The sequence below is a fragment of the Taudactylus pleione genome, unplaced genomic scaffold, assembly GCF_031769625.1.
Source record: "Taudactylus pleione unplaced genomic scaffold, aTauple2 ptg000959l, whole genome shotgun sequence".
Classification (NCBI taxonomy): Eukaryota; Metazoa; Chordata; class Amphibia; order Anura; family Myobatrachidae; genus Taudactylus; species Taudactylus pleione.
The window spans coordinates 4,494,816-4,516,044 of record NW_028285360.1 but is presented as its reverse complement, the minus strand read 5'-3'; the positions used below and the strand labels follow the sequence as shown (position 1 = coordinate 4,516,044).

The 21,229-nt window shown below is 43.0% G+C and overlaps 1 protein-coding gene across 1 annotated transcript in view; it reads right to left on the bottom strand.

The window, feature by feature from the left end:
- Positions 1 to 20,115: 20,115 nt before the first annotated feature.
- The window catches only part of DNAJC8 (DnaJ heat shock protein family (Hsp40) member C8), a 78,067-nt gene continuing 76,953 nt past the window's right edge, over positions 20,116 to 21,229 (bottom strand). Inside the window, exon 9 of the mRNA XM_088459965.1 lies at positions 20,116 to 21,015. Coding sequence (XP_088316091.1) covers positions 20,893 to 21,015 — 123 coding nt within the window. The 3' untranslated portion in view covers positions 20,116 to 20,892. The remainder of the gene's footprint in view (positions 21,016 to 21,229) is intronic.

The following is a 21,229-nucleotide window of genomic DNA, read 5'->3' as shown; positions in this document are numbered from 1 at the left end:
AGTATATAGATGTTTTACAGGACTTCATAAACAGCTATCGTATCATAGGACAATTAAGTGTACGCAGTGTCAAGTGAATGCCTCTAACGTTTTGAGTATTTTCAAGTCGACGTACGGAGATTACTTTAAAACTAATACAACGCAGTCGCGTTTAGCCATCGGTGAGCACGAACGTATCTCCAAATATAAGGATATATTTCAGAAAGGATATGAACAGAATTATTCTGAGGAGATATTTGTCATGTTAAGGGTCCTAGACTGCACACCCTGAATTTATATATATATAATGGGAGGTGCTACCTGTTGAGACTATTAATGCAGGCACAGAAATAGACAAATCACAGGTACACAACTCCAAGTAATTTGGAGTTGAGCACCCGTGATTTGTCTTTTTCTGTGCAAGATATTCGTCGTACAGGGTGTGAACACTAAAGGACTTAAGTCGCTTTATACATTGACGGACCTATAAGGAGAAGCTATAACAGGCAGTTTTTACCCCGAAGAACTTCAAACATACCCAAAAACTATAATAGAATTTATAAAGTGGAAAAGGTTTGTTAAAAAGAAGACGGTCGGAGGTAGGAAATATAAAGATATATAAAGCACATCACGCTCTAAACAAGGAGAGAGATGGATGACAAGTCGTTCTACATAACTTTGCCCAGCAATGCCTCAGCGGACACATTCCCGCAAAATCAGATTTCTAACTATACAACAAAACTTGCAAATCCGATACACTTAAGCGGCAAATGGGATGTAGTGCTTACAGAAATACAATACCCGCACACATGAAATAAAATCGATATACGCGATTGCGTGTTGAAAATAACAAGGTGGGATGGTCCGAACGTGGATGTCACGAGGGTGTGCATTAAACCCGGCTATTATGAAACAATCAAGGTGTACTCAAAGCATTCAACGCTGAAATTGATCAACATAAATTGGATGGAGGGTTAAAACTATGGTAGCTTCCGCTTGAATGCGCCGTATCCTTCGACAATAAGCCAATGTACCAGCTCACAGCCGGCATTAAGCTGACAAGAATTCTGGATTTACAACCTAAACCTAAGTTTTTAAAGCCGTGCGCCGACATCAACGGAGGACAATATACGTTATACGTGTACACAGACATTATTGAACACCAGAGGGTCGATGAAAGTTATGTACCATTGCTACAGGCTGTTGAAATAAAGGGTCGTAACAACTATATGGTCACCATTCGATACGAGAAGCCCGATTATGTACCTTTGTGCACAGACCATTTTGACATGATTTCCGTAGAGATAACGACTTAGGGGTCTATGTACTAAGCAGTGATAAGTGACCGAGTGAAAAGTGATAAGTCTGTGATAAGTGCCAGCCAATCAGCTTCCAACTGTCATTTTTCAAACACAGCCTGTGAGATGGCAGTTGGAAGCTGATTGGCTGGCACTTATCACAGACATCACTTTTCACTCTGTCACTTATCACTGCTTAGTACATAGACCCCTTAGGCCCGTATTCAATTTGGTGGACTTTTCGCCTCCTACGCCTGTTCTGCAGGCGGAAAAGTATCGCGCTTATCCCGGTATTCAATTTCTAAGGACGAGAAAACGGTACCCAGCGAAACTGGAACAGGTGAAAAGTCCTGTCAATTTTCGGGAAATCATCCTGGCAGCCCCTAAAGATGTCCTGACATGGGGGATCACTATGGGTACCCCCGTTTTTGCCAGCTGAAGGGAAGTCGGGCTTTTAAATAGCTGCGGCAGGTGCATAAATGCGGCTTTGAAGAACCGATGAAGAAAAGCATTTAGCTATTTTTTTAATTCTTCAAAAATGCAACTGCCGCTACTACCCGCAATGAAGAAAACACCTGCCGCATACTTGGGAATCCCTCTGGAATCAATTTAGCTATTTTAGAAGTTTGTCCCCTATTTTTTTTTTCACCCCCAAAATTAAAAGTAAATTTTTTGGGGTGTCCTGATTTATTTATTTTTGACACACATTACTTTTAGGGGACATTCCCAGGGATGCAGGCTATTTTTTTTAAGCCTGCACCCCTAACCCCAATTCTGCACTTTTTTTCGCCATGTATTAAAACATGGAGATAACTTATCCCCGATTTTTAACAAAGACAAAAGTATATGAATATGGGGATAATTAAAATATGCAAAAATTACGTCATCGGACTTTTCGCTTCAAATTGAATATGGCCCAAAGTGTCTGTGCTATAATTTAATATAGTCTCAATATACGCACGGTAGGCGTAAAGAGTGTTGGATTGTGATATGAGCCTGTCGCCAAAGTAACATCCACTTGGCTGAATAAAGTCGCAATAAGGGCAACCCGAGCCCCTTGGGCTATATGAGTGTTATCGGTTCGTACGATCTTGCACGTCACGTACAGCAGGGTGTTGTTCAGATCGTAGTATTGTTCGCCGCTGACCGCTATATAAAATTCAAGCGGCCGCTGTGTCGGATAACGCCGCTAAAAGTTGAACTTCGACGTACAGACTTTTCTCTACGCTAGTTTGTGTCAGGGGAACGTCAAAAAGATCCAGTTCAGTTTTTGCGCATTCGACAGACTTGGCGTGTATAAAAGACATGTTGTTTAAAAAATATCACCAACACCGCGCTTCGGTTTTCTCTTCTTCTTTAAGTTGCGTCATCTCCAGTTTTTATTTAAAAAGGGGATGCCCCAAGGCGGAAGTGCTATCGTGCGCTTCCGTTTTCTTTTAGACACCCCTTTTCTTGTATATATTATTCCTGAACCATCTTGTTTTGCTTGATTCGCCTCGTGTATTTTATTCACCATGGCTGTTGTGGCTTGTCCGATAACGTCTTTTGTGATATTACGTGCCGCGGTCTTCACATTCGGTTTAGCTAACTCTAAACCTCTCCGGAAAAGAGGATACCGCTTTTCTGAAAAGACTTCGAAAAATAACGCCTAAACCGCATCCACACATGTACGTGCTGCAGTGAAAACTGGGTAAACCATTACCGGCTTGCGTTTTATAATATTGCGCGTAGAGAGCCGGATCACCATAATTTTAAACAGCGCCCAGTCTGTTTCGTTAATAAATATTGTTTTTGCAATGTCTAAAGTGTAGTTTCACTATCGCTTTCCCAAACTTAAATGCTATGTTCTCATTCTGGTCGTTCACTTATCACTGCTTAGTACATAGACCCTTAAGAGGGGTATTCAATATGAAACGTTAACTTCACTGTCGAAGTTAACGTTTCAATTCGGAGTTTTTAGCTGCATTAAAGTATCGGGTGCGCTCCCGCTTATACCCGTATTCAATATAAAATTAACGAAAACGGGAAACTCCGAAGTTGGATTTGCGTAAAGTTACGAATTTTTCCTTAAAAAAATTGTAAGACCCCCCTAAAGTAGTAAAAACATGGGGGAACACTATGGGTACCCCCGTTTTATCCTTTAATTGAAAGTCGGGGATTTAAATAGCCGCAGCAGGTGTTTTTTTCTGACATTGAAGAAGTGATGCAGGAGAGCACTTAGGTTATTTTTTTCGTTTTTTTAAGTGGTCCCATCAAATTTGGGGTACATGAAAATGAGTACTAGCATATTTTTATGTCCCTAAAGTAAGTTTTTAAAAATTCTGCATTTGTGCACCTGCCGCTATAAATCTATTCTAGAAAACATCTGCCGCATACATGCAGAATAGCCCTGAACCTATTTCCCTATTCTTAAACAATTTTTTCCCATTTTTTTTTTGCACCCCAATTTTTAAATTAATTTTTTGGGGTGTCCCTATTTTTTTTTTTTACTTTTTTTTGACACAGCTCTTTTTTAAATGTCATTCCCAGGGGTGCAGGCTATTTTTTTTAAGCCTGCACCCCTAAACCCCAATTCTGCACTTTTTTTCGACACCTATTCAATGGTGAAAAGTTATCCCCGTTTTTTATCAAAGACTTTTCAAAACTGTGATAAGTCTTTGAAATTGAATACGGTGTAAAAGTCAAACCTGCGATAATGACGTCAAAAGAGCGATATTAACGCGAAAAATATGTTATCGCTCCCATATTGAATACCCCTGTAAGTCTTTATCTCTACGGAAATCGTGTTAAAATGGTCTTTGCACAAAGGTACATAATCGGGCTTCTCGTATCGAATGGTGACCATACTGTTGTTACGACCCTTCATTTCAACAGCCCGTAGCAACAGTACATAACTATCATCGACCCTCTGGTGTTCAATAATGTCTGTGTACACGTACAATGTATATTGTCCTCTGTTGATGTCGGCGCACGGCTTTAAAAACTTAGTTTTAGGTTGTAAAACCAATATTGTTGTCAGCTTACCGCCGGTTGTGAGCTGGTACATCAGCTTATTGTCTAAGGATACGGTTCAAGTGGATCGTACCATAGTTTTAACCCTCCATCCAGCTTATGTCGATAAATTTCAGCATTGAATGCCTCGAGTAGCGCCTTGATTGTTTCATAATAGCCGGGTTTAATGCACACCCTCGTGACATCCGCGTTCGGACCATCCCTTGTTATTTTCAACACGCAATCGCGTATATCGATTGTATTTCATGTGTGCGGGTATTGTATTTCTGTAAGCGCTACATCCCATTTGACGCTTAAGTGTATCGGCTTTGCAAGGTTTGTTGTATAGTTAGAAATCTGATTTTGCGGGAATGTGTCCGCTGAGGCATTGCTGGGCAAAGTTATGTAGAACTTGTCATCAATCTCTCTCCTTGTTTAGAGCATGATGCACTTTATATAACTTTTATCTCAGATGCTGCAACCCAACTGTTAAATTTTGCGGGGTAACCACGCCACTTGACCAACGCGTATTTCCGCTTTGTAAATTCTATTATAGAGTTCGGGTATGCTTTGAAGTTCTTCGGGGTAAAAACTGCCTGTTATAGCTTCTCCGTACAGGTCCGTCAACGTATAAAGCAGTTTAAGTCTTTTAGTGTTCACACCCTGTACGACAAATATCTCCTCAGAATAATTCTGTTCATAACCTTTCTGAAATATATCCTTATATTTGGAGATGCGTTTGTGCTCACCGATGGCTAAACGCGGCTGTGTTTTTTTTAGTTTTAAAGTAATCTCCGTACGTCGTCTTGAAAATACTCAAAGCGTTAGAGGCATTCACTTCACATTGCGTACACTTAATTGTCCTATGATACCTGTTATTATAGCTGTATATGAAGTCCTGTAAAACATCTATATGTCTGTAAGTATTCTGCACTGTGAAATAGCGCCACATCCGTGTTTTTAAAGTCCTGTTAAAGCATTCTATGACCGCAGCCTTTACATCATTGTTGGTCGTAAAATGGTGTATATCTTATTTTTCTAACACTTTTTTTAGGGCTTTGTTTAGAAACTCGTTACTGCGGCCGGTTTGCAGCTTCCTTGGTACGCAACCATGCTGAAATATTTTTTCAAAAGCATTAGCGACGGTTGTAGCGTTCTTAGACATTAGGCTTACAGCCCAAGTGCTCTTGCTGAAAATATCGATAATGGTTAATATATACTTAGAACCATCATTGTACTCTGCAAGGTCTATGAGTGATACCAGGTCGCATTGCCATTGCTGATTTATATCCGATGGGCAGATCATATTCCTTGTATAGTTTTTCCTAGCCGGTTTATGTAATGTATATGCATCCTGTTTTTGCATCCTTTTTTTAATATGCATTCTTTTAAATACGCCTTTATTGGACTTATAATATTTATCAAAACCGCTATAACTGCCGGAGTTCAATACCGTGTAATACGCCTTTTTCATCCGCTTTTTTTAGATAGCAGAGCGTCATGACACGCTGGATCTTTTGTTCGTAGGCATAGCAGGCTGCTAGATAAAGATTTATTTACGTTTGTTGCCATATCGCTTGAATCAAGTAAACAATATTCATAGCTTGTAAGCTTATTTTATAAACCAACACACTATTTCAAGGGACACAGCATCTTACTGATAATGCTTCATCTAACAGCATTCATTACACACTATGATTTCAATGGCTGGTTTAACCGCAGCTTCTAACCACTTTTATATAACATTTTATATCAAATCGATATAAAATTAATATAAATTTGATTTCGATTTAATATCAAACACTATCAAAATTATATAAATTTAATATTAACTTTCTATAAACATTATATTAAACACTATCAAAAGGGGAGGAAATGTGGGAGTGTCAGGGGGAGGGGTTATGGGCATAGTTGGGGGCGTGGTACCTGTCAAAATGAGTTTAAGGATATAAGGGCTCTCTATCTACTAACAGCTTCTCCTCAATGGTCTGCTGCCTTCTGACCATTATTAATATATGCAAATTCATCATTGGTTGCAAAAAACTCCTACTTTTACACAGGCTAATGAACGCTATATCTACATGTGTGATATTGTTCTGGTATAAGTTCTGATGACCTCCAGGTCCCACAGATAAGCCCCCCACTCAGTTACACAAGTAATTAAACCTCTATTGAGCTATCTCTATGGGACAATGGGAATTTATATACAGATCTTCTGATCAAATGATTGAACCACACTGAAATGTATATTAAATTGCTTAATAGACTGTAGTTGACAGCCACCAAGTTGCATAATATGTGACTACAGTACTCACAATTTCAGTGGCATAGCTGCGACCAGGAGGGAAGCATCATAAACATTTATTGGTATTGCCTTTCCATTCAAACGCTTTGGCATAAAGTTTTCACATTATTATCTAACTTAGTCTGGATCTGAGTTATCTAGTAAGCAAGATGGAAAACATTTATATTTAATTATTTGTGTCACTGGTTATGAATTAATTCTCACAGTAAATGGATCTGTCTAAAACACATGGGAGTTTGCTCTCACTCTCTATAGGAAATACACATCTTATTTCTTCTCTCTGCTGCCATCTGAGGAGTCATTCCCGCACCTGACATTACAACAACTCAACAACTGATGCCAACAGCAGGATCCGCCTGGGACTGGGAAATCAGCTCCTTAGACCAAGAACATTTCCGTGGCTTCTCCTTTGAGAACATCTAGCCCATCCTGCTATAACACACTTCTGGCCTCCTCCATGGCCGTTACTTTTTATGTGGCAGAACATCGCCCATCACTTCTCTGCGGTCCTTGCAAACCAGAACATAGATCATTTTGGTTCCTACTTTACTATCAGTTTCTCTCATCCTCAACACATGACCTGAATAATCTTAGGAGACAGCTTTCATTCCATCTGAACCGCTACAGCACCAATAAGATCAAGGTAAGATTAGTAATGATTTTGAGCGTGCTACATTTTGTGTCTAAATGCAGAATCCCATGCAGCAAGTTTGAAAAGTTTGCTCATATCTATTGTTTGTGGTATTTTATATGCATACACGAAGGACATGATTCTGAGTTGGACACGATGCCGCTGCTCATGGAGTTGGGTGCTTTTACTGCTCATTCATCCAGATTGTGTTCGTACAGAGTCGCAGTTGCGTTTGCAGACACACGCATGGAGAAATAAATTGGAAATGTATTGGGCGTCTCTCGATGGCAGGGCCGGTTCTAGCTCATGGTCAAAATTTCCTTTGCCCCCCCCATACAAAAAAATAAACATATCTCAGTGGAAGCAGAACAATACATGGCAGTGGCGTAACTTCATGCCAGGTGCCCGGAGGCAAGATAAATGTTGGTGCCCCCCCCCCCAACTAAAATGTACCACCCCCCAGCACCTATGCCAGCCCCAGCTGCCGCCGGCCCCCTTATGCAGTTCCTTTTATATAATGCCCCCAGTAGTGGTTCCACTATGCAGTGCCCGCCTATGTAGTGCTCCCCAGTAATGGTCCCCCTATGCAGTGCCCTCAGTAGTGAGCCCCCAGTAGTTGCCCCCAGTAGTGTTTTCCCCCACCGCGTGCGCGCACACACAAAAACAAACAAACACTTACCTTTATCCCCCCTCCAGTGCTGCTGTCGTCCATCCCGGCGTCCACTCCTCGGCACTATGGGAGTGACGTCATTACGTCACTCCCATAGTGCACTGCTGGACCCGGAAGACGGAGCTCACTCCTGAGCTCCGTCCCCGGCGTCCGCTCCACGGCACTATGGGAGTGACGTTATGACGTCACTCCCATAGTACATTGCGGGACCCGGAAGACGGAGGGAGCTCCGTCCTCCGGCAGCCGCCGGGGGTTTGAATAGGAGCGGGCGCCCGGCAAATGGAGGGTGCAGGGGGTGCGACCGCACCCCTTGCACCCTCCGTTGTTACGCCAATTGAGGTGGAGCGCCGATCAGCGGCGCTCCTTCTCCATGCAGCTCCCGGGGACAATGGAGCCAGGTGCCCCCTTCAGGGCTGACGCCCGGCAGCAAATGACTCCATTGTCTCCGGGAGTTCCGCCACTGATACATGGTGCAGGGCATGGCGCGTGTCACTCATATCAGGCCTCTGACCTTTTATTACCCAGATTGCATACTTTTTCCTGCATTTTGTATTTTAATTTAATAGTGTACTAAGTACTTGGGATTATTATTTTTACTGACCCTTCTATACCCTACACTACATTTCATTACTGACCCCTCTATACCCTACACTCTAGGTATAGAGGAATATACAGTAAGCTGATATTGAGAAGTAATTCTAGTCATAACTACTGCTGTAGTGGAGCTATAAGTCCCAACATGTCCAGCTATGCTAGGACCTGTAGTTCCAGTACTTCTAGACAGACACAGGTAGACTAATAGTTATACAAGATTCCTCCTGACATGTGGACCCCAGCCTGCTCATCTCTGCCCAGTGGCGGATCCAGGGGGGGGGGGGGGGGGGGGGGCGATCGCCTAACACACAGCTAGTATTACTGCTACTGATGCTGCAGCTCCGTGCAGGTGAGTGAGTTACGGCTACTTTAAGTCAGGCCAGAGCATGCAGCTGGAGTAGACGGACAAACCCTACCAGCAGGTAGGAACAAGCTCCAAGTGGCATCAGCACCCTCATTCTCACTCTACCTGATTGTCCTTCTGTTGCTGCCATAGCGCCACTTCTGCACTCTGATGGAAGATGGCGTTCTCAATGTCTCTGGTCCTCAGGCAGGTTCTGGGGATGAAGCAGGCAGCAGTGGTAGTCCTCATCCTGACTAGGTAATAACACGGCGTGCGGCTTGTGTTAGGGGCCTGTCATGTGCACTCCTGGAGCTAGGTGGGGCTTGTTCATGCCTTCCTGCCCCAGTGTCCTCAGCATATCACACCACCACCATCATTATTATTATTAGCAGGCATACCTATAACTGCTCTATGTGCTTATCAGAAGTCCAAGAGCCAGAGTCAGCAATCAGACAAGTATGTGTCAACAAAGAAGCCCCCATAACTTTCTGGGGCTTTGCTCTGATGGTTAACACCATCTTTAATTTATGGGGTACATTTCGCAAAGTTTTTCAGGAAAGGTAACAGGAGGATCCCTCTCCATGAACAATCCTATGGCTGCGCACACGCAGTAAGAATGCCACTTCTTTGAAAGTGAATACGGTGTAAAACTAAAACCAGTGATATTAACGCAAAAGAGTTAAAAAGTGCGATATTAACGCAAAAAACGATGTTATCGCACCCATATTGAATACCCCTATAAATCTGCCCCTGTCTCTGCATGGTATTCCTTAGCTCCAGGAGCACCACAGTTGCTATATGGGAAAGAGCCGACTGGGAGGAGGAGGCGGCGGCGTATGGGATGGGATGCTTGTGTCAGGAAGTGCACTGGATCTGTATCAGGGTGGCCTCTAATCTACAGATGGGTCCACATACATCTAGCCTCCTTGCGCGTTAAACAGCCCTTCTAGTCGCGCCACGAACATCTTTTACCTTCAAATGCATCTTATTTGCACAACGATGCGACTAAATAGCACAACCAGCTTCTGCTGATTACAATGATATGCAGCATGCCTATGTTCTGGGAGCGAGTGCGGGTGTATCTGCATGCAAAATGCTATGTTAGTGTCAGCGGCTGTAACACTGTAACGTAGTGTTTAGCATGCAGTCGCTCACAGAATATAGGCATGCTGTATATCATTTTAATCAGCGGAAGCAGCTTCTGCTATCTATGCACATCAATGTGTGAATAAGACGCAATTGAAGGTAATACGCATGAAGACGCTCGGCGCTACCGAGTCACACTGAGCTCCCGCGTTATGTGTGGCACAACTTGTAGAGCACGAAGGATAGATGTGGGCACATGTGTAAGTCCTTGTCAACTGTAACCCTTAATACAACACCTCTCATCTTGCAGCTCCCAGCATAGGTCACCTCCTCATCTTATCTGGGAAGTAGATCTTATCTATGGCTGGCTGGCAGGGAAGGGGAGGAGGTAGCAGGGCACGGGAACCAAGCTGGCTGCTCTCAGTATGACAGCGCCTAACATGTCTGTGCTGGCTACACTAGAATGCGGCGTCTGCATCATGTGAATGAAGGCTGACATTCTTCATTCTTGTATTCATTCTTCATGCTGTATATTATGCCCTAGGCGATGGCCATGTCAGCCCACTCTTTGCTCAGCGGTGACTGGGAAGTGGCTATTCAGATGCATGGAGATGGTTCATCTTAAATTAGGTGTTACTGACGTGTTATGGGAGAATCGCAGGCGTGTTGCTGGAGTTTACAAGTCTCCGAGAGCCGCCGCCGTGTCTCTCTGTCTCTCTCTCTATACACATATATATATATATACATATATATATATATACACACACACACATAGCCTTGCAAAGTATTCACCCCCTTGGCTTTTTACCTTTTTTGTTACATTACAACCTGTAATGAATAATGTGAATTTTATGTGATGGATCTGCACACAATAGTCTGAAATGAGAAAAATAATTATAAAAAAGAATCTTTATAAATAAAATCCTGAAAATTGGCATGTGCATATGTAATCACCCCTTTGCTATGAAGCCCCTCAAAAGTTCTGGTCCAATCAATTACCTTCAGAAGTCACATAATTAGTGAAATGAAGTCCACCTCTGTGAAATCTAAGTGTCACATTATCTGTCAGTATAAAGTTAAACACACCTTTTCTGAAAGGCCCCAGAGGCTGCAACACCACTAATACCCCTTTTACACCAAAATCCCGGGTCCGACCCTGGAATTTGAACACTGGTCAATCCCGGGTCGAACTCGGCTTCAGCCCCCGTTTACACTGCAACTTGACCCAGGTTTGCCCCGTTCACACTGAACCCGGGTAATCCCTGCTTTTCTCTATAGAAGTCATTAAAAATGGGTCTGTTTTAAGGTCTGACAAAGATGATCACAAAAGGCAACAAAAGAGAGGGGTGGGGACTGCTTACAGCATTGCTACAGGTTGCTGTTCTGGATGTGGCAGGCTGTGTGTCTTCCTGCTTTTGTGGCTGCTGGTCAGGCTGCTGTGGTGCAGGAGGTTAGGCAGGCAGGCAGGCAAGCGATGGCTTCATGTGCATCTCTCTGCAGGGCACTGACAAATTACATCATCTGCCAGTGTCCCAGAAGCTCCAATCAGCATCTTTCAGAGCTAGCCGGGTCAAATAAGCAGGGTAGCACCCGTTCACATTGCCGCATGACACGGGAACAACCCATGTTCAACCCTGCTCTCAACCCGAGTAAGATTCATGTGTAAATCAACCCGGGAAATTTTTCTGGGAGCCGTTCACACAGAGCATCGACCCGGCAATAACCCGGGTTATTCGGTTGCTGTAAAAGGGGTATTAGCAAGAGCCATCAGACCATGAAGACCAAGGAGCTCTCCAAACAAGTCAGGGACAAGGTTGTTGAGATGTACAATTCTGGGTTGTGTTATAAAAAAAAAAATATCCAAATCTTTGATGATCCCCCGAACACCATCAAATCCATCATCATCAAATGGAAAGAACACGGGCCCTCATTCAGACCCGGTCGCAAGCGATGAGCGCTCGCAACCGTGTCGATGTTAAGGCCCTGCGCACGCGCAGCGGCCGCAAGCCCTGGAGCAAGAGAGAAATTATCTTAGTCCGGAGCTCACTACAAAAGGGGCGGCTGTCGATGTTGATCATCACCTCGCCCCGTTTTGTAGGTGTGGCGAGGGGGATGGAACGCCTGCCGTTTTGTGGGCGGCCGCACTGACATCAGCAGTGATGTCAGTGGGGAGCTTCCTACTCGATCAGAGCAGGAAGCTCCCTGGGGGTTGCGGTTGCCGAGACCCAACCTTAGGGTCTCGTCGCAAGCCCCGATGGTCGCGATGGTCTTGACCATCACGACCATCAACCTGGTCGGTCGCTAAAGCTGTGGGTGGTAACCCACAGCTTAGCTAGCGACCAGGAGGCCGCACTTGAAAAGGCAAGCGGCCGCCCTCATTCAGAGCGAGTGCTCGCTTCTTGCGACCACCTCTGAATGAGGGCCATGGTACCACAACAAACCTGCCAAGAGAGGGCCACCCACCAAAACTCACAGACTGGGCAAGGAGGGCATTAATCAGAGAGGCAGCACAGAGACTAAAGGTAACCCTGAAGGAGCTGCAGAGTTCCACAGCAGAGACTGGTGTATCTGTGCATGTGACCACAATAAGCCATACACTAGAGCTAGACTTTATGGAAGAGTGGCCAGAAATAAAGCCAATACTTAGTGCTAAAAGTAAGAAGACACGATTTGAGTTTTCCAAAAGACATGTGGGCGACTCCCCAAATGTATGGAGGAAGGTGCTCTGGTCAGATGAGACTAAAATTTAACTTTTCGGCCACCAAGGAAAACGCTATGTCTGGCGCAAACCCAACACATCCCATCGGATGGCCGGCGGTTCAAATCCCGACAGCGGCATCCCGGCAGCACTGAAAATCCTGATCGTCCCCAGGTATGTATTCTCTAACCTATTCTACCCCCTAACCCTCCCTTAGGGGTGCCAAACCCTAACCCCCCCCTTCCCCTAGCCTAACCCCAAGTCCCCCCCCCCTCCACAGCTTCCCGCACCCGGCTTACCTTTGATCGGTAAGCTGGGAGTCGGGCTCCCGGCGTAGGAAAAATTACAGGCATCGGGATTTCGACGCCTCTCATTTAACCCTTGCCAGGATTAAACAGTCGGGAAGCCGGCGGTCGGGATTCCGTATATCGGCTTCCCGACTATTTCCCCATCCCACCACCCCAAGAACACCATCCCCACAGTGAAACATGGTGGTGGCAGCATCATGCTGTGGGGATATTTTCAGCAGCAGGGACTGGGAAACTGATTTGAGTCGAGGGAAAGATGGATGGTGCTAAATACAGGGATATTCTTGAGCAAAACCTGGTTCAGTCTGCCTTTGATTTGAGACTGGGACGGAGGTTCTCCTTCCAGCAGGACAATGACCTGGAGCATACTGCTAAAGCAACACTCAAGTGGTTTAAGGGGAAACATTTAAATATGTTGGAATGGCCTACTCAATGCCCAGATATTGAGAATCTGTGGTCAGACTTGAAGATTGCTGTTCACAAGCGGAAACCATCCAACATGAAGGCGCTGGAACAGTTTTGCCTTGGGCAAAAATCCCAGGGGCAAGGTCATAGGGGGGAATTCAATTGAACGCGATGTTGAATAGCTGAATAGCCGCGGGAGGGAGCTCCCACAGCTATTCACTGCGCTGTGTGGTCGGAGAATGCCGGTTATCGCGCCTTAACAAGGGTGTTAAGGCGCGTTAACCGGCATTCTCTGACCCAAGTGCCAGGCGCACGGCTTTTAGCACCGCGCTAAGCAGAAAAACAGCTGTGCGCCCGGCCCTTTGGTCGGATTTCTCCTCGCATCCCCAGGGGGGTGCGAGAAGAAATCCTTAGCGCACCCAAACAGTACGGTGAATTAAATAGCTGCGGGAGCTCCCTCCTACGGCTATTCAACATCATGTTGAATTGAATTCCCCCCATAGAGACTTATCCAAAGCGACTTGCAGCTGTAATTGCTGCAAAAGGTGGCCCGACAAAGTACTGACTTTAGGGGGTGAATAGTTATGCACGCTGAAGTTTGCTGTTATGTTGTCCTAAATGTTGTTTGATTCACAATATAAAAAAAAAAAAAAAACTTCACAGTTGTAGGCATGTTCTGTGAATGAAATAATTCACACCTTCAAACAATCCATTTTAATTCCAGGTTGTGAGGCAACAAAACATGAAATATGCAAAGAGGGGTGAATACTTTTGCAAGGCACTGTATGTGTGTGTGTCTGTATATATATATATATATATATATATATATTAGTTGAAGTGTCTGGCATTGTCCAGGTTTAAATTTTCGGTACTTGTGTACTTTACGGACTCATTGCAGAGTGAACCCAAGTGTCCTGCACTCATTATTATTATCAATCATGATGTCTAAATCCCCTTCACGGAGAGGACCCTGACATCATTCCCTACCATCCAAGTGGGCATAGAGGGGGAATATAACTTTTTAGCGAGCCACCGAGCCCAAAGTGTGGCGAGCGCACAACTTTCTTCTTTAGGTGGGGACAACTTTCGGTACTTGTGTACGTAAAGTACACAAGTACCATTTAAAACATTCATTGGGTTCTCTCTGCAATGAGTCCGTAAAGTACACAAGTACCAAATTTTCAAGCTATTAAGTTTCATTATGTGACGTTGTCCAAATCCATCTAGTGGCAAGCCCAACAGGCTCCCCGGGTCAAAGTTCTGCCCAGCATACACCCACGGGAGGTCTGACCGGATTTCACTGAGTGGCGCCATCTTTTGGAAGAAGTCACTTCAATATAGTTTTGTTAATAGCCTTTTTTTCTTACTGGAATCTGTGATCTCATACCTATATCCATTGGTGCACATTACAAGTCATTTTCCTAGCTGCACAAGACAGCGCATAAGATGAGAGAGGTCTTAGGAGAAGGATTAAGCTGCATACACACGTAAAGATCTGTCCAACCATCCAACTAGTTGATTGGTTGGAATGAAAATCTGGTAAGGTATGAAAGCAAATGACAATCAGCAATTTGCTCCCAAATGCCGGAAAATGGACAAAAACTGTTTGTTAAATGTTTGATCTAAACAATTTGTTCAAACTTGTCTAAATGTCCATTTTCATCTGTTTTCTGGCATTTAGGAGCAAATAGCTGATCACTTAAGGCCCCCATACACGGTGCAATTCAAAGTTGGTAAGATGAGTTGTACGATCTCCCTTGAAATTTTTCATAAGATGTGGTCAAATGGTGTATGATTGATCGTTACGATCATAGGATAAGGATGCATAGAAGTGTATCACGTTGTACTCAAAAGATCGCAGATCTCTCTGCAAAACCATCTGATCTTGCGATCCAACTAAAGGACGGCAGGGACGCGCATCGGGGTTGCAGAACACACAATAAACACCTATTTTCACAAGATTGGACTGTCCAACCTGTCATAACTGTCCACATTGGGTAAAAAATCGTCCCATGTATGGGCACCTTTACTCCCATACCTTACCAGATTTTCATTCCAACCAATCAACTAGTTGGATAGAAAATCTTTCCGTGTGCATGCAGCTTTAGATTTGGGTGTCTTCAGCACAGAGGTAGTACTGAAAGTCAAATGAGCAAATTCTATTACCAAGACAAGAGATGTACAATGTGACAAGTGGAGGGACAAGAAATTAGCCTTGCAGGATGCCAACAGATAGTGAGTGGTGTGGAAAGATGTGCCAAGGGCAGAATTATCGGAAGAGAACATGGAGTTTCAATATCCACATTGGGCAGATAGCTTAAAATGATTTGGTGTCCATATTACAGATTAGAAGGATTTTGTCCCCTTGCTTCTGCCAAAGCTCACAAATCTAGATCAATAACATACTAATTAGGCGAAGTATCATTGGTACGTTACCAATTTGATATCTAAAGCTAGACACTTTACAACAGTGTTTCTCAACCTTCAAGTTTTTCCAACAGATCATTTTTAATGATCTGTCTATGGCAATAGGTGGGATAATTACCAACCAAGAAACAGATTAACTCACCTGTGCATAAATAAAGAGATCACAAAACATGAAGCGCTGGTGGTACATGAGGGCTGGAGATGAGAACGCAGACATTAGAACAGAGGCTCCCAAACGTGGTCCTCCTGATGAGCACAGGTGGTTAAATCAAATTGATTGAGGTACTAATTAATCCACTTGTGCTCAACCATAGATATACCTAAAACCTGAACTGTTGGGAAGCTTTGATGACCACGTTTGGGAATCTCTGCATTAGAAGGAGGATCCATCACTGGACAGTTTGTGCTAATTGCTCCATTACTATGGTTAAATGTGGTCAGCCAGACCACATTTCACAATGTCACATATGGCTTTTGCTTTCTAATATTAAAATAAGTAGTGTTTTAAATGCGCTATACATTGTTAAATAGATTATGGATCCTTATTACTGTTACTCCGTACTCCTGGGCAGTGTTCCCTCTAGTATTCTTTTGGGCAGGGTGTTGAGAACTGAACAGGGCATATTTTAATGTCAAAATAACATAACATGCCATGCCATGAGAACATGCCACATGCCACTTCAAAGCCATTCAGACTTCCTCACGTGCCCCTCCAATGATCAGACCACACCACACGCCCCACAAAGTAACAAACCTGTGTGTAGCAATCCAGCAGAGAGGGAAAGAGAAAGAAAAACACTGGCCACTATTGGAAACATGCACCCTGCAGGGAAGCAGAGGGCTGGTCAGTTGCTTGGAGGCAAAGCAGGCATGTTTGCAGGTGGTTAAGGGCACAATTCATAGGTGAAGCAACTAAAAGAATCTGACGAATGGCACAGCAGCAGGTCATGCATTTGTGACAGGAACACAGGGGCTGCAAACATGACAAAGCACAGCAAGGGGAGTATCTCTGAAAACAAATCTTGCAATGTCAAGCCGAGGCTGCATGGTCAGGATTTATTGCAATTTCACCAGTAGCAAGACATGCAGTCAGATATACCTGGTGCACCTGCTCATAACATATATAATACAGTCCTCGGGGGCGCTCACCCTGCCAAAGCCCACATGTTACTAGTCTAATGTCTGGGCCTTAATAGAAGAGGAAGGTAAAGGCTGTGCTTTCAGCGCCAGAGGAGTGTTAGGACCACCGGTGATTAAGCAATCAGCATGTTGCCACAGAAAGGGCAGGGCAGAATTTTACATTTACAAAACAGGCAGGATGTGGCGGCCTGCTAAAACAGCCTAGTGGGAACACGACAGCAAGATATAACAAAATAAAGTTGCTACATTTTATGGGAATCCGCCTCATGTTTCTTCCCAGCGAATAGGTATTATGCAGTGTACTCTGCATCTAACAGTGAATCTATCAATGTTAACGAGGAAAGAATAGAAGATCAATAACTTTAGCAGCAGCCTGGGCTTCACAACACTGATGCAATATGCAATTCACTGGTGATTTTACAGGATTTTCTGGAACCAAAATGGAAGCTCAGGGTCCCAACACACAGTTACATACAGCTTTAGTTTAGCAATGCGATGACTAGGAACTGTAAAGTAATGCTGGGTACACACTGGCCGATCAATTGATCGGCCGATATATCTGCTGGCCGTCGGCCAGTGTAAACAGACGCTATGTCTGATCTACGTCATTCACAGACATATCGCATTGGCTGTGCCACACAGCCGATGGACATATGTCTGCAGACATATCTTTCCATTGGCAAGGGTGTACGGGCGGTCTGCAGTCCTCCCGCACACACACTGCGGCAACCGTGGGGAGGGGGGCAGCCCCGCCCCACCTCCCTGCGAGATGAACGACAATCATCTAAAGATATATCTGCAGATGACTCGATCTGCAGATATATCTTTCAGGTGTGTACCCACCTTAAGCTGCTAGCCACTTAATTGGCACCTGACCCCATCACGGACAGCCAGGTACTGATTAAACCACTAAAGTAATAACAAGGCCACTGCGGATGTACAAATACCAGGCGGAGAGAGCTTAATGTCTCACCACAAATAAAAGCAGGCTATTTACATTTCATTCATCTAAGTGAGAAACAGAATAATATATACTCTAAGTTTTTACTACATGCCTGGCAATCGTCTAGCATTAAACCTAGGTACTGAGTAGGTCTATAAAAAGAGGAATAACTACGTACTTACAGCAAAGAGGGCATGGCGCAAACATAACCGACACAATGAAATTACAATTTAGCTTAGAATGAGAAAGGTGCATGTATCAGAAGCAGAATAGGACTGTGTAGGAGGATGAGAATGCCACCGCAGCTTCTTCAAAAACTTCTAAGACTATCAGACTGTCAAGGAAAGGAGAAGCACAGATGGTTTCGTCATCTGACCCTGATTACAAGGTTATGTAGTATACTTACTGTATGTGGAGATTTAATTCACTGTAACAGGCACAAAGTGCCTCCCAAACATGCGACTAGAAACAAATTTTCCCTTACTTCCCATAGATCCCCATATTAGTATTTGGCTACCACAATATATGGCACGTAGTCTAGAATTTAATCTCATTCTAAGGAGGGAATTCAATTAGGTGCGATTACATCGCACCCGCAAGTGTGCGGGCCTGGAGCAAGTGCAAGCCAAGTTCTGATGCTGTTGCCGGTGTTTACGCGCCAATGCAATGGCAACTCACACACCTCGCGTGTGGGTGCAAATTCCTTAAAATTCTCCCCTAAATGTTTAAAGGGGGCAGTTAGCACTTGTAAAGCATCAGGAATTTGGTTGGCAGATTGTAAAGCTGCTTTTGTTACACAAATCTAGTAGTCAGGCATACATTGTACTGCTATTGCCCTCTGCTGGGAGAGGTTTCCACACTGTCACAAGATTTCCTCTATAAATGAGGCCAAAGCACAAAGCATTCACTTTGCTCAGTGCCTTGTAAGCAGAGTGCCAGGAACCCAATTCCCGCCACTTTTGCTGCCACTGACGCTCAGAACTAACAATAAAAAAGTGCCTTCAGTGTGTGGGTGGTCACTATGAAGTTAAGGTGTTTGAGAAATTTGCTAGTCATATAAAGTTTTTGAGGGAAAATACTGTAGTTTGAATAACCCCACATTACCCAATTTCCCCTAATGAAAAACCACTGTTCCACAGCCTGGCCTATCATTTCCTACTAAATAGACCTACTGTGGTAAAGACATTTGAGTTAATCACAGGAGAAAAAAATAATATCAGAAATGTCAAGGTTAGGACTTACCATTCTACTATGTGTCAGTGCTCACTTCAAAATTATAGTAGATAATACTAAAATTGAACAGGCATTCTTATAGTTGAGCTATAGAGCCTACATATTGTAAAATAAAGTTATTTCATTACGCTCCCTGAACCTACAATGGCCAAAGAAAATCAGCTTTTGGAAGAGATGACTAGCGTGATAATTTTTTTGATGTAATAATTTTGAATTCATGACAAGACAAAGCTACATTAAAATACTCTATAAATTCAAATGTAATATTACAAAAATATACATTTAACATAATACTGCTGACATTTTTTGACTCCTGGAAAAAGAATATTATCTTAACTAGAGTTATTAAGTGAAATTGACAAGATTATATTTTTTTAAGTTGATTTCAAGTGGGTTCCGTAAAGCATTAAGATTTACTTAAGAAACATTTTACATTTAATCAACTGGTGTCATTTTTTTTCACAACTTCAAGGCTCTGAAACATTGGTTCCCAAACTGTACCTCGGGATACTTGAAGGGGTGCCTCAGGTTGGTGGTCCAGCATCAAATCAAATTATTTATGGTCCATGTAATGTAAATATGTGGACAAACAGAAGCGCAAACCTGTCGCCCACCACATAACTGAGCCTAAGGATGACAGATAAGCACAATTTACTTCACTTTTCTGAATTTCTCAACAACAAACTAATGGCTCAGGGGTGCCGTGAAAACAATGCCGATACTCTAGGGCGCAGTGATTCAAAAAAGTTTGGGAAGCACTGCTCTAAAATATATCAAATAATAAAACTTTATATAGAAGTACAGTAGTTCCTCTTTATAAAACACCACCCTCAACAAAAGGTGTGTTCTCTGCACAATGAAACATTCAAAATATAAGCACTGTACACGGTCACCCCTGTTACAATGGAAGTTTTTTTGGTCTGATCTGACTGCATAAAGCAAGATCTGTGTACTTCTAGTTTTCCTGTGCATTGGGATCACATTTATATTTTGCTTATATAACTATAACAGTAATAAAGAGAAGATAACTTCTAACCAGATATTGATAGGCAACATACACATCATTGTGTAATTTCATTATTTATTAGTACAATACTCAAATGTATTTTAGAATAACAATTTCATGATTGCTGTAACAGTTAGAATATTGTGTAATTTAATAGCTGAAGTGTTGCTAATGGAATAGCCATTTGCCCACTGTTGGAGGAGGCAGAGAGCAGAGGATTACACAAGCATCATGGAAAGGCTGGGCTTGATGTCACATTAGATAAAAGACAACTTGTGTTCCTTGGTCTTAAACAAACCAATTAAACACACGCACATATAATTTTATATATATATATATATATATATATATATATATATATATATATATATATCAGTGGCAAGCCATGCCATTAAACAGCCGCCAATGGCAGTCAGATTTTTAGTTAGTACTGTATATCTGCTTGAACACAGCTACATCAATGAACGGTTATTTCATTGTCACTAACTCCTGCTCAGACCAGCATAATGTTAAATGCTAGTCAGTGTATTCTGAATATGTATGTTACCTAGCTGTGCTTTCTATTTGTCACATAGCCCCTAAAATGATTAAATGGTTTACATCAAAGTTACAATCCAGGTACAAAACATTACATTATAAGCATTTCCCCTGCAATAATTTTATTTATTTTTAAAGGTAGAGAGGTAACTGTACAAAACAAAAAGTAGGATAAGGTAAGTATTCATAGGCAGATAAACAAGTAACCATCTGTCAGCAAACAGGACACTACAAAGAATAAGATGGAAAAACAGTTTATAAAACTGAAGAAGTGACTGATCTTCTCATATGGGGGAGGTCACTCTCTCTGCTCCATCTTCACTTTGGGTGGTTTTAAAAATGTCCGTGACTTCTTTTCCTTTTTGCCTTTTGTGTTGGCTTGGAAATTTCTCCAACTGTCAACACGTCCATCTCGACTGTCCTAGAAAAACAAAACATTCAAAAATATATATGTATAAGACTTCATGGTTTTGTTTGAAAGGATTATTGGTATTAAAATGCAATGTTCCCCATGGTAAGCTGCTGTGTGGTTGCCTGCTCCATGCTTTAGTATCTAATCTGACAAACTGGGCGTTCATATTTTAAATGCGGTTTTGATTTTCTTCTGTGCACACCAGACTGGCGCCTTTGGGTGT